General features: G+C 33.0%; 1 protein-coding gene across 11 annotated transcripts in view; it reads right to left on the reverse strand.

The window, feature by feature from the left end:
- Positions 1–19,711, reverse strand: part of Wdr17 (WD repeat domain 17) — a 154,665-nt gene that overhangs the window by 81,067 nt on the left and 53,887 nt on the right. For 7 of the 11 annotated variants that reach the window (XM_074054937.1, XM_074054941.1, XM_074054944.1 and 4 more), the window contains 2 exons: positions 8,806–8,855; positions 2,262–2,384 (listed from right to left, as the gene is read on the reverse strand). In XM_074054937.1, coding sequence (XP_073911038.1) covers positions 2,262–2,327 — 66 coding nt within the window. In that variant the 5' untranslated portion in view covers positions 2,328–2,384; positions 8,806–8,855. The remainder of the gene's footprint in view (positions 1–2,261; positions 2,385–8,805; positions 8,856–19,711) is intronic. The other 4 variants (XM_074054942.1, XM_074054938.1, XM_074054943.1 and 1 more) reach the window with 1 other exon arrangement.

Here is a 19,711-nt window from a genome sequence, read left to right on the forward strand (position 1 = left end):
GGTCTCAATCTTATACCATATGAAACCTATTTAGACACAGACTAATTATGCTAACTTTATTCTTAGGTTCAACAAAGTATAGATGGTGAAAACGCTTTCCATAGTTAGTGCATAAAATATTCAAAAAACAATTGAAAAAAAGCGTATCTACATTAGTTTTGCACAGGCAACAATACTAACTTTTGAATACATTAGATTATGATGAAATGAAATTATCCTAATAAAAATTTAAACATAAATAATACTGCTACAGTACTGCTGAAACCAAATTAGAAAAGTAAATTAGTTTGTATATATGCATTCATATAAACATATGTAAATATATAATATATATGTACAAATATATAATACATAAATATACATAATCATATATATTTAATGTACAAATAAATATCTAAATGAATATATAAACATTAATTATGTTAAAACACAAATGCCAAATTAGTGTTCAAAATATCAAGTTCACAATTTTCTGTAACTTTAATGTAATTTCTCAAACACCACATAGCCAGTTAATCGTTAACTAAAAAGTCCAATTTACCTCTTAAACATTTCAAAGATCTCTTATGCTGAATGCTGATTACACAGGATGGATAACACATACACACAGACACACATAGACACAACATGAAAAATAAACTGGATTTTTAGAAGAAATTAAAGCTAATATTCACGTGCCAATTTTCTTTATTGAAAAACAGGATCTTTCATTCTTATATAATCTATACAAGAAATAATCAAAAATTGAGCAAAAAGAAGCTCAAACCATATGGCATGGATAATTTCAGGGTTAATGTAGTCTGCATTTAAAACACTTCCTCTTTCAATATGTCTAAAACCGAGAACTCATTTACAGACGTCTACAGTTTTAGGGCAAGGAGGGGAAGATTTTTAACCATCAAAATCTTCATGAATTGCTCCAAAGCCACTTTAAAGTGGCTTACATTTTGGTAAAAAGCATTTTTATTAAAATTGGTCCCTCTTGCCTACCAAATTAGACCACCATTTCCATCTTTTCCTATGAGAAACAGGGACTGCACTTGAAAAAGCTTCAGTCTTAAAACATCAGAAATAGACTTTTATTGTATGTAAAATGTATTTAGACATCACAAACAAGGATTCTGGCATGTAATATGGTAAGTGTGTATATGTTCATTGGGTTTTGGACTCCTACTATTTAACTTATAAGCTGAACTACTTCCATTGTTTATGGGTAAGGCTGGAATTCAGGTTGCAAAGCTACTGACTAATTCTTAACCTCTTTTCTGAAGAATGCTTTAGGATTCACAATCTGAGTATTATTCTCTGGAGTTCAGTATCTATTTGCTCCAGAGATGTTTACCAGCTTGCATAGCTACAAAAATAAGCATATGGGAAAAAAAAAAAACTAAGAGGCTATGCACTGCTGAGGATTTATAATTAAACACAATGGTAAAATATCTGACTAGTATGATTAGAATGGAATGCCAAGAAGCAAGAAGGAAGAAAAATAAATTACTGTGTATCTTTAGCAGCATATGCGCTTGAAAAATAATGAGGAAGAAAGTGGTCAAACTGCACAGAGATTCTGGCTCTTTTGTTCTCAATTTAATGAAAATCATACATGTCCTTCATTTAAAAACTAATACATTCTCCACTAAAGACGTTATAAGTAAAGCAAAAATTAATTTCAAGCTAAAAATTCATTTTGACATGGTACATTTTAAAATTTTTCAACTATTACAATAAAAAATCAGATTCCTATTTTCAAAATACTATGCAGAAATTGCCATGGTAATAATAGAATTCTTTCTGAAATATAATTAATTCCCTAAAAATTCATCAGATGCATAATGGCATTCTTTTGAAGAATTTTTTGCATTTTTATAGTATTATAACACATATTATTAGCATACATGTAACTTCTATTTCATTAAATGTTTTTATATATATCAAACAGCTTTCTTGAAATTGCTACTTTAATACATTAATCATATACAAAGTACTACTTTCATATTTCAAGTCTAAAGACAATCTAAAACATTGTTAAGAATTCATCAAAAATCAGAATAGGAAAGAAATGCCTTCTCTTCAATATATAATTATAGCTATTCTTATGAATTATATTCTTACTTCTGCTTTAAAACCTATCAAATAACTCTTACCCTCAGAATTTTATAATTCAAAGTGTCCACAATAAGTGATAAAAATACAGCAGCATGAGAAGCAGAGCAGAAAAAAATCACAGAAAACTATAATTACAACATAAATATATATCTTACTCTTTGTAGTCCTTCATACCAATCATCTTGCTCAAACCAATGTGAAATGTAAGTCATCCAAGCCATAGAATGTTTCTACTTTAATCAAGGCAATTGGAAACTCGCCACCAGAACAGTCAGCACCTAAAGTAACAATAATGTGTTTCAACCAAACAAGGCTTATGGAAACCTTCCCTGTGGAATGATGTTCAGAACAAGAAGCTAATACTGAAGAAACACTTGAGCTGAGTTTTAATACTTTATAAATAACACCTGCTAAAAGAATGCTGTCAGAAAATATAAGCCTATATTTAAATAAAATGTCAAATAATAGTTGTCACACAGTTTCACAGAATACCATACCAAATATGTCATTAGGTTTTCAGGTTATATTCCAAAAATAATCTCAGATTTAACTTTTGCAACAAACCGGCAATTGACCTCTAAAAGTTACCAGGTTAAAAAAAGTCAGAAAAATCACAAACCAGGAAGCAGAAGATCAGTTCTTATTTTACCCTCAGGAGTTAGACATAAAGCTAGATATATAGTTTCTAGGCTAAAAGGTACACAATGACAATGTAAAATGTTTATTTCTGTTTACATCCAGTTCAATACTTTAGAGTTAAATAATTTTACACTTAGTTGGTTGCTCATTTAACTTCTCGAAAAGTTTAAGGATACCTGCTGTCATTTAAAATAGTGCTAATATGTTCAACAGAGAAAAGTCCTATGAATTTAATATGATTTTTACTTTCTTCTTAAATAAATTGCTTACTAACCATGCCAAGTAAGAAATTTCTTGCTATAATGGAGATTACTTGTACTTCAAAATATCCTCTATAAGGTTTAGATGCCTTACCCAACATACTAGGTTCTAAGTGATCTTTCCTGACAAAACTCATCAAACTGCTACACTGCTGCAGAGGTCAAAGAAAAGGAGGAGGAAATAAAGGAGGGAGGATTCATAGGAGGAAGAGAGGATGGAAGACAGGAAAGAATGAAAGAACAGAAAAGAAGAAGAAAAAGGAAAGGAAAGAAGGAAATATAGAGCAGGGAGGGAGGGGACAATGTGAGTATCTCTTCTTTCACATCAAAAAAAACTAAGCTTTTGTTCTGGCACAGAAAGATAAACTTGTATGAAATATCAGTATTACTGTAGCTAGTTGAGAACAGTCCTATCTCTTCTGAGATTACTTATTTTCTAGAAGTATTTTCAACAACATCTGCTTGAAGACTCAGGTCAAAGTGCTTGGGAGTAGGCTCATGTATACAAGAAACTAAAGGACTGGCAAAGTCCTTAATTCCTTTACATTTTTGCTCTTTCTGGACCATGGCTCTTCTACCCAACCTTTGCTAATGCTGTCTGCTCAGAGTATGAATCTCCTGCCTATGCTACTCTCTGGATTTGATACTTCTCTCTTGTCTTTTGCTTATCCTACTTTGATGTATGTACAATTCTTGATAAGTACTACAATACATTTTTTGATACTGCCTTGATTCTATCTAGCACTGGCACAACCACTCTAAAAATCTTCCTACTGCTTTACTATGCTTTACTAGTTTGTTTCTCTCCTAATACATTTCATCTATTCTACCCACGTCAGGCTCCTAAATATCATTTCTGCCTACTAAACCTCATCTTTTAGACTTTGACTTTGTCATTGCAATGTTAACATGTTTAAAACATAACTTATCTCTTTCAAGCAAGTTTTCCCTTTCTACCACCAAACATTATTTCTCTTGCATTTTCTGTTTCAATGACTATCATCACACTCTAGGAAGGGACCCAAAGATGAAAACATCAAGCAACCATTAATTCTTTTCTGTTACATTTTATCACCAAGTCTTATCAAACTTTCTTTAAAGGGTCTCTTCAAAAAGCCTTTTCTTTATCCCTACTGCCATTGGTTTTAATGAAGCCTCTCATCATGTCTTGTATAGACAAGTGAAATCTTTTAATTACTGGTCTCTTGTTTTTATATTGTTCTTTATTCTCTGAAACTTTTAAATGATATTAGCTGAGCTATGCTTTCCTTTCACCTTTTTTTCAGTAAGTAATGAACTCTTTCATATTTTTCAAGACACGGCTTACCTATCCCTCTTTTTTGAAGCCTTTTTCAAGTTGCCCAAATCCCTCATCTGTATGTCTTATTATCAATATTTGTACACACTGGATAGTAATTTGTGTAGATATAAATTGTGAGTTCCCCAAAGCAAAAATAACATGTAGTCATCTTTGTATAGAAGATATAAAATGTCTGTGAGCAAACTGACAAATGAAGTGCTATAAAGTTTGTCATCTAGTAGTTCACATGAACTAGAGTCACATATTACTGAAACTTGGAAAACACCTAAAGAAATGTATTCAAGTGGGACAAGGCCTTGGGTTTGATCCCCAAAACCACAAAAAACAAGATACAAAATATTTTTTTTAAAAATGACAAAGTGTATTCAGGTGAAATGGGATAGTAATTGACATCATGTTATTTCATATTAAATGATAGCTGGCATTTAAAAATGCATTTCTTGGTTGCACCCCAGGTATTTTGGTAATCTGAGAGTAGATGGGATCTGGTTTATTTAATGTAAGAAAAGCAAAAAGGTTTCAACTCTCACACCTTACTGAGATGCAGAGTTGAAGTCTTTAGTTGACCTTAGAGAAAAAACATGTCACAAACACTTAGCAGTGACTGAGACAAGGAAACAGTCACAGTGGCAACCATTCCACATTTCTTGCGTCTTGGCACCTGTGCCCATGTATTGAATTGACTAGTATTTCATTAAAATCACAAATGGAACTTAATTCATAGTCATAATTTAGTGATAAAATGACAATAATCAAATGCTAAATGTCACCGTGTAAAATAAAATAAAGATGATGAAGTAAAGTATTACACAATGTTAAAACAACTTATTCCAGGCATTAAATATTCAAACACACATAATAACTTGTGATTTGATCTTTGGTCCTGATTTTTGTGAATCCTTCTCTGCATCTATTTCTTTGCCAACCTCATCATGAACAGACTATCCCTATATATTGCTGGGTACAATGTTTCAGTGCCCAGCCCCAGTTGTAGGGCTGCTTACATTCACCCTTTGTGCTTGTGGTATCAACATAAGAAGAACATTCCATGCTGGTCTAAGAAAGATGAGAGAATAAAAAGAATAAAAATCCTAAACTGAGTAAAATGACACTTCTGCATATTCTACATCATGGCCTCTATAACTTCTGCTTTGATTCAACATTTACATATTCCCATCTGGGTTTACCTGAAATCTTAGACCAAGATACTGCCTCAATCCTCTGACATTTTGGGATTGTAGGCCATCCTTTTTACCTGCTACATTTCTCTCCTCCAAGTTACATCTTTATTTTAAAATAACCAGCATATTTTAAAATCACTTAGTCAGTCCTTGACTTCTTTACCTCACAACACAGCAATGACACTTATTTAAAACTTCCTAACAAACTAGTTGAACATGTAAAAGTAAACAGAAGATATTACTTATTCAGCCAAATAAGTATGAGATATATTACACTGTTAAATATATATATGGAAATGTCACAATGAAACTCTCTGCATAGCTATTTTAAGCAAACAAAAATGCCTTTGAAATTAAAAAGCTTCTGCACAACAAAAGAAATGGTGTCTAAATTGAAGAGGCCACCACAGAATGGGAGAAAATCTTTGCCAGATATATATCAGACAAGGGACTGAGAACCAGAATATACAGAGAGCTGAAAAACCTAAACTCCCAAAAAGTCAATGACCCAATGAAGAAATGGGCAAAGGAACTGAACAGTCTTTTCAAAGGAAGAAGTCCAGATGGCTAAAACATGTGAAAAAATGCTCACCATCCTAGGCCACAGTGGAAATGCAAATTAAAATCATGTTAAGATTCTACCTCACCTCTGTTAGAAGGGCTACCATCAAGAACACAAACAACAACAAACGTTGACAAATATGCGGAAAAATGAACCCCCATAAACTGCTGATGGGAATGTAATCCAGTACAACCACTATGGAAAACAATATGGAGGCTCCATGAAAAAGTAAAAATAGATCCGCCACACAACCCAGCAATTACCACTCCTAAGGATGTACCCAAAGGACTAAGCCAGTTTACAACAAAGACACCTGCACGCTCATGTTTACTGCAGCACTATTCACAACAGCTAAGCTATGGAAACAGCCAAGATGCCCCAAGATGACGAATGGATTAAAAAAATGTGGTATTTATAAACAATGGAATTTTACTCAGCCACAAAGAAGAATGAAATTTTGTTATTTGCAGGTAAATGGATGGAACTAGAGAACATCATCTTAAGTGAAATTAGCCAGACTCAGAAGGCCAAAAGCTGCATGTTCTCTCTCATATGTGGAATATGGATCCGATACAAACACAGCAGTATTATGAAACACTGGTCACATGAAGGGGAGATCACACATGGGAGGCATAAGTAAAAGAAGAAACTAAGATTTCTATATTCATTCTTTTTTGCTCTCTATAAAAGAATGAATACAGCAATCTTAAACTGGCTGAAACCACCATAAGAAAGGGACTAAGGTAGAATTATAGATAATTTAGATGAGATAAACCAATTGGCGGTATAACACAGATATACATGGAAATACCACAAGGAAACAACCTGTATAGCTATCTTTATCTCAATAAGCAAAAATGTCATGTTTTCCTTTTTTCTCTTTTGCAAAAATCAGAAAACAGAAGAGTGGAACAGATCCTGCTCAGAGGGAAGAGTTTGTATCAGTGGGAGGGAGGAACCGGCAGGGAAAAGGGGTAGAGGGGTGGATATGGTGCAAAAAATGTGATACATGAATGTAAATGCAATAATGATAGCTGTTGTAACTTCATGAATCAGTGGAGGAGGGATAAAGGGGAGTGGTGGAGGGAGTGAATTTAAGTATGATATATATGATGCACTGTAAAAACCTTTGCAAATGCCACAATGTACCCCCAACCCAGCACAACAGTAAAGGAAAAAAAAAGAAATTAGATCAAAACATATTTGATGATAATGCATGAAAGTATTAAATTTATTATTTTGAACAATATATGTTAATAAAAATAAATGAAAAGAAAAAGCGGTGAACAGGAAGATAAAACAGGTCCTATCTGAGTGTTGGTACCAGTGGGAGAGAGGAGGATACAAGGAAAGGATATAGGAGAGTGAATACAGTGGAAATATTATGTACTCATGTATAAAAATGGAAAAGAGACCTGCTGAAACTATTCCATGAATGGGGGGGAGGGGAAATAAAGGAAAATGATGGAGAGGGTGAATTTCAACTACGATATAGTGTAAGAACTTTTGTAAATGTCACAAAGTACCCCTAGTACAACAATAATATGATAATAAAAAAGACTTAAAAAAAAGAAATCATCTTTCATGTAGTTGTATCTGTCCTGCATAGAATCATGTTAGGTAAGTTGAGGGAGAGGAAAGAAGGGTGCGAAAGAGACACTAAGAAAGTGTAGTTGTTCCTAATACTGAAGATTTTAGTGCCAAAGTGGATGTAGATAAAGGATAACGTATCTGTCTTCTCTATGTGAAAAATACAGAGCAGAATCAAAATCAGTAGAAGGCAGCTGTCAAGGCCACTATAGCAATATAATTTAGGGAAGTTATCTGTCTTAACTTGATTTAAAACCTACACAAAAAAGTCAGAAGGAAATTTGAGTTAGAGGGAAAATATATAGTTGACAGTATGCTTTGAATAACCAGAATGATTCTGAATTTTGAAGAATTAAAAAATGGCACTTATAAGACCTTGGCTTCTAACAACGTGTGTGTGTGTCCCTCTCACCGAGGACAAGCAGAAAAGCTGGATAAAAATGTAAAATCTCAGACAGAGATCTCAGAGATGGAGGAAGTCCAAAGAGTCCACCTGGATGCTCTGTGTGAGCATGAGTGAGTGAGTGAGTGAGTGAGTGAGTGAGTGAGTGTGTGTGTGTGTGTGTGTATGCTCAGTACACACACTTTCACCCCAAGAAAATTTCCTATTAAAACAGTAACTGAAATCTTGTGAAGCAAAGAAATTCTGTAATCTTATAGGGCTTTAGTGACAACATTTTGGCATACAGATGTTACACCAAGGAAAAATGTGACCGGATAATGGTATCTTTTGAGAAAGAACAAGGAAGAACTGGGTCTTTCTTCAAGAATAAGAAGGAAATGGACCTAGACTATTCCTTACGCAGATTGACACTTGGCTTCAAATAAATTCACTCAATTAATCAAGGTGGTCTCTCCTATAATAATAGCATGCAAAAATAAAAGTATTTCTCTGTGGAGGAAGACAACTTACAGGCATTCAATAAAATAATGACCAGAAGTAGGTAAAAAAGTACAAAAATTCAGGTTTATGCTATCACTTACAATGTAGGGAACTATGTACACTGCTCCCACAATACAGTAAGAAAAAAATGGTATCTAAAACTTACAGTTTTTCTTGAACCCATTAAAGGGTTGAGGATGTAAAGCATTCAAGGAATTCCAAAGAATGATAAACCTGTCTGAAAAGAAAGAGGACATACTTACCTTTTTGTGTCTGACAAACCATGGGAAAAACAGGTGACTGCCACAAAAATCTGGTAGAAAGAAAAAAAAAAAACAGATAAAAGTACAATTCATCCCAGGAGGCTAAGTGTTAGCTCCAGTACTAGTATGAAATAACCAGAAGTGCCAGACACAAAACTGAATTTGCATTCACTTGTAAGATCTTCCCCACAGGTTTCAATTGGGTGCTGAGGAAAAAGACTGGAACAAAATCAGGGAGAATCTCCCTCAGTGGATCATACATGTAAAAGACAACTGGAGGTGGAAAAACATCCCTCAACTGTAGGCGAGAGGAGAAACAAAATCTCCTCATTCCCAGGGAAAACAGGGAAAAAATAAAAGCAAACCTCATTTGTTTCTGCAAAGTGAAAGGAAATTCTCTCCTTTCTGACACCATGAAATATGCAAAGATTGCTACAAAAGCTCTCAGCCCCTGGGCACTGAGCAAGAAAACATCCATGTCCCAATCCTATAGCAAAAACCATGAAGTCTGCCACTGCTTGAAGAATGCAAAACATCTCTCCTATCATTGTCCAGCATGCATTCCAGAATCTGGATTTCACAGAAAATGGAATGGGAATGGGAGGCATGTAAATCTCCCCTAAGAGCAAGACCCCCTCAATCTGGTAGATGAACAGTGTGGTAGGACAGCCCTATGTTGGATGTTATATAATAATTCAAATGAACTATGGTGGTTCATTGCCAGTGATGAATTCTTTTGATATTGTTTATATACAACACTGTAAAGTTGCCTTTTCTGAAGAATAGTTTTGAATGTGTAGTTATTTTTTCTCATCACTTAATAAAAAGACATTCCATTGTCATTCATAACTGAATCTCCATCCCCTCAAAATTTTAAACAAAATTCCTAACCAGAATCTCTAAATTGTTCTAATCTAAAAATAAAGAGAAAATATTTTCATTAAAGTAATTTAACAAGTCTAAAACATCCAGCATATATCATGGTGCATCATAAATTATATATTTTTAGTTTTTATACCATAAAATGGAGTTCATAGTTAACTGATATTTAAAATAATTTGGTTTACTAAGAAAACATATCTTGATTAATTTCCAAATAAACTATATTTCTAAGATATCTAAACTTTACATTATCAAAATTCAAAGAAAAACATTTTATATTTTATGAAAATGGTTTGATGTGGCAGTAAAAGTGTAACAAGCTATTCAAAACTATATTCATTTTTTGAGATGGTATTTTTTCCTCATATAAAATTCATCTTCATCTTTATTATTTCACAAAATCTAAAGTAAAGAAATTCAAAATGTCCTCAGAAAAGTATTTTGTAAAATGTGGACATATCTAGTATTAGAAAAAATAATTTTAAAGTGTGTTGCTAAAGCTACATTTGCACACATTTTTACAGTAAATAGCATAAGGACATACTGTTCACATTAAGAGAAAGGGTGTACCATTTTTCTGCCACCTGGAACTCACCCCCATATGCTAAGGTTCAGGCAAGTATCTAGGATCCTGAAGGCAAAGGTAACTTCACAAAGCAAGGCAGAACAATGAACCAGAAGTCAAAATCCCTGAAAACTTGGACTTCCATCATGTACCTTATTTTTAATATGAGAGAAATTTTTGTTTTGTTTAAACTGCTAATATTTTGCACTTTTCTGTTCTATGCAGCCAAACCTCAGGTAGGTTTTAGAAAGTATAATGTCAAATCATAGTTGAAAAAAGCAGAAGTATTCAATTAGTAATGTCAATTACTTATAGTCTTCTTCATTATCTTTAAGTATAATTAACTATCTTGTTTTCATTATGACAGCCACATGCTATTAAAAACTCAGTCATTTTCTACAGAAATACAATATGCAGGGCTGGTGCTATTTTGGCTGAGTAAATACAGTAGTATCTACCTGGTTATACTACATATTACTTAGAAAAAAATTAATCCATATATATCTGTTGCATCATCTTTATTTCATTCCTTTCAGCAAATAGGTTGCCTATATCATAGCTAGGCACTAGTGCTAGTTACAAAAGATACAATTATAAACAAGAAACAAAGAAGTTTACAGCATGGAAACTAGCCACAAGGTAGACACTGTACGTTATTTAATCAACAACCACTTTCAAATATGTCTTTCCCTCCCAATAGAGCTCAAATTATTTCAGCAAAAATGAAATTAAGTTGATCTTAGGGAGGACAGGGTCTTTTCCCATCCCCAAGAGAATAATGATAGCTGGCCTCAAATAGTCATAGTAATTTCATCCTCCTTGGACAACTGGTAAACTTAGTACGAGCATTTAATCCAGTTTCAGCTAAGGAGATACAAGTGGAAATCTCTGGGGTCATTCTCCTGGCCTTCTGATTTGAATAATAGGATTCTGTCACTGCTGAAGGGATCATGCATTCATGTAAACCAAGAAAACTACAAAACTGCTGTAATTCTAGCATCATTGAAGCACTACCATTAGTCATATAGACAAAGAAATTGTGTCTACTTTAGTTACTAATTTTTCTGTTATTTGCTCTTGGTTTCATTTCTTATAGACACATCCATGAAACAATATGCAATAGCTGCTCTAACAGAGAATGAGCAGGAATTTAGAGTAACAGAACAAAAAAAGTGTGCCTTGATCCGCTTTAGATTCTCAAGAAGGCTACAAGAGAGAGAAAGAGAGAGAGAGAGAGAAGGGTAGGGATTGAACATGCAGGCAAAAATTACTTTTCCTATGCCTAAAGTACATAAGGAGAAATGGTGAAGCATAAGAATGGACAGAAAAAGATAAACTGATGGAAATTCATGTAGATCATGATAAGGATTGTGGATTTTATTTTGTATGTGATTTGGGAGACTTCAAAAGCATTTTAAACATGATAAACATATCAGATTTTGTGACTTACAAATTATTATAAAACACTATTAAGAGAAGAAGACTAGTGGAGGATGGGGTGGCAAAACATGAAACTGAAAGAAAATGCTGAAGGGATAAACTAATCATCTAACAGAAGTAAAGGATGGGGAGCATTCAAGGAAGACTTGTAGATTTCTGCCTGACCGAATGGCTTAGCACCACACATTGAAACAGAATATTTAGTAGAAAGATCAGGTCTGGGATAAAGCTCTATAATAAACAGAAAAGGTGGTTTTGGTGGTTTCAGTTCATGTTCTGTTCAGCCCATCCATTTTTGGCCTGTGGCAAAACAGCAACAGGCAAAGCAAAACTGTTCACTTCATGGACATGAAGCAGAAGAAAGGAAGAGAAGGCAGGGGCCAATAACGTCTTCCTTTGAGGACAGGATTCCAATAACCTAAAACTAAGCCCCATCTCTTAAAAGCTCCACCCTCCCTCCCAACAGCATTACACTGGGGACACAGCGGGTCTTTGAGGAACACTCAAACTGTAGTAAATATACTCAATGTAGAGTGTGCATAGGACACTGATGTGGAGAAACCCGGAAGTAATTCAGAAATGGGGGCCTGAGTCCATAAAAATGAGACTAGCTAAACATGTCATATGTAATTTGAGCTGTACTAGTGTTTAAAGGGTAAGTAGAAGAAAGGAAGAGGAGGCTAGAAAAATGACTGAGAGAAGAGAAAGAAGAACTAAAAATATTGGACTAGGTAATATGCTAATTACCAAAGGAGATTATTTTTAAACAGGTCAAATATTTCAGACAGGCCATGTAAGACTATGACTGAAACATTCACCCTGTATTTGAGGATTAAGATGTAGATTGTTATTAGTAAAACTAGTAAAAATTCTGATGGCCAATTATCAGTTCTCATTTTACTTTAGCAGTAGTCTGCCACTTTTGATCACAGCTGAAGTCACCTTTATGGAACACCTGCTTTCTTTTAGTTCTCTCCTCCTACTTCAGTTCTCTCTCTCTCTCTCTCTCTCTCTCTCTCTCTCTCCCCCACTTCCTCCCTCCCTCATTCTCTTTTGTTCTTTTTCTTTGATTATTCACTTACCTTCTCCCTGAAATTTAAAGTTTAGAATGCCAAAGGGAGCTGTCCTTTCCTTGACATATGTTCTCTTAGGACTTTAAATACCATAAAAATTTACCCCATATCTGCAACCTCCAGTTCATAGATGTTCCTAATCTCCAGATTCACATGTCTATAACGTACTGTTTAACATGTGCAATGGGAGGGTCAGGCCTAGTAGTGCATGCTGCAATCTCCTCGGCATCCAAGAGACAGACGCAGGAGGATTCTGAGTTCGAGTCCAGCCTGGGCTACACAGTGAGACCCAGTCTCAAAAAAAAATCCCAATTTTGAATAAAATCTCAAACTTAACTTATTCTAAACAAAATTCCTGATGTTCCCCCAAAAAATATACTTCTTTTATTCCTAATTCAGTAAATAGCTACCAATATGACAACAGTAAATAACTACTGATGACTGAGTATGAAAACAATCAGTTTTCATAATTTGACTCAGTATTAACCTTCTGGCAAAAGAGAACCTCAAAGTATATATTATTTAGCTGAGGAATGAATGTGTGTACTGATGTTTTAATAAAGCTATATTTATAAACTTTTTAAAGCATTAAGTGACAGAATATTGAACTTAGTAAAAACTGAGTTTTATTTTCCAATTCTAATGCATTTCTTAATTAGTTTACATTGTATTACTCATTTAAAAGTCTATGACCAAGATTAAAGTATGAGTAGAAGTAGAAAGCATCAAAATCATCATTATCTTCAGTTCACCTAAATATCTGAAGAAATGTTGTCTATTTTAGTTACTGATTTTTCTGTTATTGCACTTGACTACTTTGCAATAAGGAGACTTGGGATTTTCCTGTGCTATAAAGTCCTAGCAGTGTTGTAGGTTCAAATAGCATTTACAGCAGTCCTGACGGAGTCTCTTACCACTTTTCATTTAAACACAGTAGTGGGTATCTGTTGTCTGCCTTTGCACCACCTCCATTCCTTTCTTTCTTCAATAGATCTACATTTGTATTTTATGATTTTTTTCTCTGTTTCAGTCCAGATTTAGGTAAAATTCAGGTCCTCAGATTAGAGCTGGTAATTCAGATTAGTGCTAATCAATTCCCTGGCCATTTTGATGTTTTAGTGTCAGGACTGTAGCTTAAATGTGTTTAATCATGAAAGCTGGCAGCTGAGTAAGAACAGAAAAAGAGGCTCTCTGTTATGTAAATTTAAATCACAGATAATCTAAAATTGTAGATAATACAACTGTCTTTCTATTACGAGGAGAAATATGGAATTGTTACCTATAGGTTGGTAAAAGCTTGCACAGTAGAGATGGGGCTGAGTATCAGTGGTAGCAATTGAACACGGAAGCTAATTGTGAATGATACATGTATCCTTGTAATTTTCAATTATATAAGATGGTAACACACATTGTATTTTCTGTTGCCTAAAACTAAAATAACCCTCACTGGTACTTATAAGACCATAAGGGAAACACAAAAAAGTCACAGAATCACTCAAAATAAGGTCTCAGCATTGAGCACATTGTGATCTAGGAGGAGTTTCCACAAAATACAAAAAAAATACTACAACTGGTAAAATAGTTACTATGTGAAAGGTACTATAATAATGAAAACAAAAACAGCTAACAATATCAATTAGATTAGGGTATTGAAATAATATTTCTATCAATGGTGCTATAAAAAGATGTGATCTGACCAAATGGTGATATAATTGATCTAGTATCCAAGGAGGAGGAGTTTGGGACCTGCAGAAATCTGCATATTTTCTCTTCTGACAATGAGTAGTCCATATGGGGTTCCTGTCATTCAATAGGAATGAATATACTACCAGCTAAAATAAAAGAACTAAAGGATAAGATGGCAAAAATAATGGTCATGAAGAAAATAAAGAGCAGTAGAAGAATAAAAATCCACATTAAAGGGCAGAATTGAAATTGCAAAAAAAATTTCAAAAGTCATATAAATGAATTTTGTAAATTAGAAGAAATTTCTACAAAATACGAAAAGGTACAGTAGAAGTGATAGGTACTCTGTGACATGTACTATACAGTATCATAGGTGGTCCAACTACTATGCTGCTAGAAATTTTAGAAGCCTTTCTCCTGGAAAATATGTACAAATTTACATCGCCATTGTCACTATATGTCCTTAATTTAGAAACAAAAAGATCGATGTCTATCAGAAAGTCATAGAGCTTTTCCACTATGGCATGGGAGTCAGTAAAGAGAATAAAGTAAAAAAAGAAAATCCCTTCCAAAACAGTGTGAGAAAGTGTTATTTTTATCTTAAGATTGGAAAGAAATTGAAGGATACTGAATAAGGTGAAAGGGATTTAAAGTATCTCTCTTTATATATATATATATATATATAGAAAATATATATATATATATATTTGAAGACATTTTTAGAGACGACCAAAGCAAAAGTAAAATATGGAACCAAAATAACAATCCAAAAGTAAAATATGGAACCAAAATAACAATCCAAGATGTAGCCAAAAAATATTTTTTAGGTTGAAGAAAATACACTGATTGGGCACAGAAATTTCCTTTTCTTTCAAGCAAAATTATATATTTAAGAATATGTGGACACTAATTAATTTTTTACAGTTATCTGACCATCCTAATAGAATTCTAACAAATGTTATGTATAATTGGAGAAAAGTCCAAATGGCCTCATTTTTCATAGCACTAAATTAAGAAATCAGTAATATAACAGTTATATTCAACTGCAGAACTATTCTATAAATAGTATCATTCACATGTGAAGAAAGAGCAAATAAAAAAATTTCATCAATGCAAGGATTTAAAAGATAATTTAACGATGAGCTCTTTCTAAAAATAAATACTGGAACAAAAAGTACAGACTTTTGAAGACTAAAACAAAGAAATCAAATATGAAAGCTAATATAATTTAAAATATACATTAAAAAAGACATCTGAAAATGTTTTTGAAAATGCAAATTACACAGTAATTTTTAAAATAGGAAATGTAACATAAAATATTAGTTATTATAAAATCTTAGGGCTAGAGATAAAGCTCAGTAGTAGAGCACTTGCCTAACATATGTAAGACCCTGGTTTCAATCCCTAGTACTGAAAAAGCAAAACAAAACTAAACAAACAAACAAACAAAAACCCAAAAAGTCTCCTATTGTTTTAGCAGATACTGGGGTTTAGAAAAAGAAGAGAAGAAAGCAAAGATATAATAAATTTCCCATTTTACAAATATAATGAAGACACAATTTATTCCTTGATCTTTAGAGAACAAAACTCAACATGTTAAGGAGAAATTGCCTCAGTCTTTTTTATAATTTAAAAGGAGGATCAAAAGCAAATCCTCTAAGGCATGTTCCTGGAAGATTTAAGAAATAGTAAGAAAAAAATCAATGTAAGTGTCTAAAAAGGTCAGCGATATACCAGGATACAGAGATTCAAGAATGTTTTGTGAAATTCACCATTATACTACTCTAAATTTTTAAATTTTCTGCAACAGAAATGTATTAGCTTTAATATCAAAAACATCTTAAAATCTTATTAAAATCAGTGCTTAAAATCTCAACATACTATATGCTCAGAACTCTGTAAAATATTTTTCTAATTGTATAATCAATGTGTGATTATTACTTGGGAAATATTTGAAAAATATAGAAAATTGGAAAGAATTCTTTAAAACCTACCACTGGCTCACTAGCTTGAAATCTTCCTGTTCCTAGTATCCATAATCTAAATTACCACTATTATTGTGATATGCAGTCTTATTTTAGTAAGCATGATAAAATCTGGAGATTTTTTAAATTGTTTCATCTAAATGTGTCTTTCTCAGGTATTTTATAACACAATTAACTTGGATGCTTGCTAAAAATGCAGTTTTCTGCATTTGATTCTAATGAACCAGTATCTTGGGGTAGAGAATGTCAACATTACCTCCCAGCAGATGATTTATATGCACAGAAAAGCTCAAGAACCACTAACTCAACAACAGTAGAGATAATTTAGCAGAAAAACTATGCCAGGTATCCTCTACTAACAAGAGATTACTCTCCCAAATTTCTGTTCTTCCTGAGTTTACCTTTTAAATACTTGACATGGCATTCTAGCTAAGCATTCTCAATGTATGTTAAATCATAATGTTCTTAAAAGATTCGAAGATTAAATAGGTCACAAGTACAGTATTAGCCTACATTAAAATCCTGGATTAGATAGCAAGTAGAAAAGAGTAAGGTTATTTATTGCAGCTTTAGTGTGGGCTCACAAAATGACCATTTATACCAGTACAAATTCCAATTTGATAAGCAAAACTCAGAATTTATACCTAAAATCAAGTATTGTGTATAGGAAAGCAGGATACTGATTCAAGGAGGTAGAAGTGTGATTGCAGTTATTTTTATCATCCATCTACGTATTTATTTTTATACTTTCCTTATACTTTAACCACCAAAATTATATGGACTATGGAGTTAGGTTGATCTAGGTCCTTGGAGGATTACATTCTCTGTTGTGCTACAACATGGAAATGGTGTTTGATTTGGCTGAAGAAGTAATTCATTTGTACTTAAACAGGCTCATTCCTAATTCCTTCAGTGTAACCATTTTGAGAGAGTGAGCCAAAGGAAAAGAGAGGAGGAAATCACATATTTCACTCATAAGCCAAGAAGCTATAAGTAAATACTCCACTGAGGAAACATTACGAATCTATACAAGTAAATATTTGTCACAGAAGATATAGAACTATTTCTTAAATAGGACTTAGCAAAAAATATACGTAGGGTTATTTTTATAAGCATAATTTTTCTTCATGAAGAGTTATTGGACTTACAAATCATTAAGGAACTATGGCATAAATTGTTCTGTAAACCCAAGGAGCCCTGTTGTCCTTCAAATCAATCTAGTTTGTGAATTAGATTTTGGATGAGTTTCTAAAGCATAGTGAACTTTTTGCTTAACTGTCTGTGAATCTAGGGATTCCCATTTGGCAGAAATTCACTTGTGCTGGCATTTTCATATTCTGAGTAACTATTATTTCAGCAAGTTAATTGAGAAAAATAATTAAAGGAAATCAAGTGGGAGCCTGGAAGCTCAAAAATTCAAAGAAATAACCTACCACAAGTTGCTAAACTCACAAAATTCTTCAATATATGTATCCAATATATGGAATATACTGAAAGAGGCCTAAAATAAGTCCAAAGTTTGTTAAGTAAAAAGTTGCATTGCTAGTGTGGGGCCTATGCATAGATCAGGTAGGTTGCCTATCAAAAATTATGCTCTTAGCCAACATTAATTCTACCTAACCATGGACTAATGTGATTGTGAAAGTAAAACATATCCAAAAATCTACTTTGAAATATAGATGCCAATGAAATATATCCACTATTATATTTTTCAGGAAAGTGCTCATTTCATTTATTTAGTAGTTAATGGCATGACCGAGTAAAGTTTCAAAAGTAGAATGGTACTTGGACATTACCAACTCAGGAGATCACCAAGTCCTGTGTCATAATGCACCTTACACTAATACTTTTCACATTCTACCTTGCAAAATAATTACTTGAGGCCTGTTAAAACACAAATCTGTCTACAGAATAGTGAGATCAGATTAGCTGATCTTTAAGAATCGTTCTGGTTTACCTTCTGAAATGACTCCATCAAACCTGTTCCTGTGTTTATCTTTAAGAAAAATGTTACATAATTTTTCATTAAGAGTCACTCAAAATGTATGCTTAAAAAAATTCAAACAATTCAATATTAGGTATTTTTATTAACAAACTATTTATTATCAAGACTGCATGTGGAGTTGTTTAAACTTAAAAAAAGGTTATTTTATAGCACACTAAACATGAGTGCTCTGTGTAAGGAAAATTATTTTCTACTTTCTAATTTGAAAGTTGTTTGTATGTGTAGTATAAAATTAAACTTACTGTACATCAGTGTAAATGAACTTTCCTCAACTACTAACACATCCTTACAATTTAAAGTGTTAAGAATTTAGAAGAAGGAAACAAACCCAAGCATAAAGAAAACTGTTTAAGGAACTCTATTGTGAGTTCTCTAACTCTGCACATTTGAATAATGAAACAAGTATTGAATGTTATAACACACTCCTTGACACAAAAGAAATTATCTCATGTAACAAAAATTACCAAATATCATAATACCAAATAATATAGATGAATTATTTCCTATATTATCTTATCATAGAAGATGTATTATTGCCTGTTTCTACCTATATTGCGTAATTAGAATGTAGAATTCCAATATTTTAGAAGACATTTACTTTATCAGACTATAGTACAAGTACATATAAAGTAATAAAAAGACTTTCATTACATATGAAAAAGTTATTTCAAGTAGCTGGTAATGTGATTGCATGCAAATGCTAGCTGTGATTCCAAGTTCAGGTTACTTTTTGTTTTGTCTTATTTTTGCAAAGCTAGCCTATTTTATATGTTTGAATTTTTCTTTGATTATATATATCTATTCACTGATCAGATGAAAACATGAAACACCTTGAATTCTATTGTGCTAGCCTTTGCTGCTTTACCATGTGAACTTTAAATTGTACTAATTAATTATGATGGGCTTGTTTTTCTTTATTAACTATGACATTTTTATTACCAGTTTTTTTATTACCAAAGTTACAAGTCCTTCCTGAACCCTTTAAGTAAACTCCAATAAGAAAACTGTTTTCTCCAAGATTTTGTTACTTTACAGAGTAGATTCTCTGGGGAATTTCTAAAATTCTCTTTAAATATCCGTATCTAATTTCTTGCTCACAAATCTCAAAGGCATAGTTTCATCAACAGCAAAATAATAATAGCCCTGTTATTATTACAGAAAAAAGCATGGTCTTGGATGTTGAAAAGAATCAACCCCCCTCTTGGTTTAATATGTTTCTGATACAAAAGTAAAGGAGCCCTTCCCAATCTCCTCATAAGATTTCTATGAA

Source organism: Castor canadensis, chromosome 14 (assembly GCF_047511655.1).
Source record: "Castor canadensis chromosome 14, mCasCan1.hap1v2, whole genome shotgun sequence".
Lineage (NCBI taxonomy): Eukaryota > Metazoa > Chordata > Mammalia > Rodentia > Castoridae > Castor > Castor canadensis.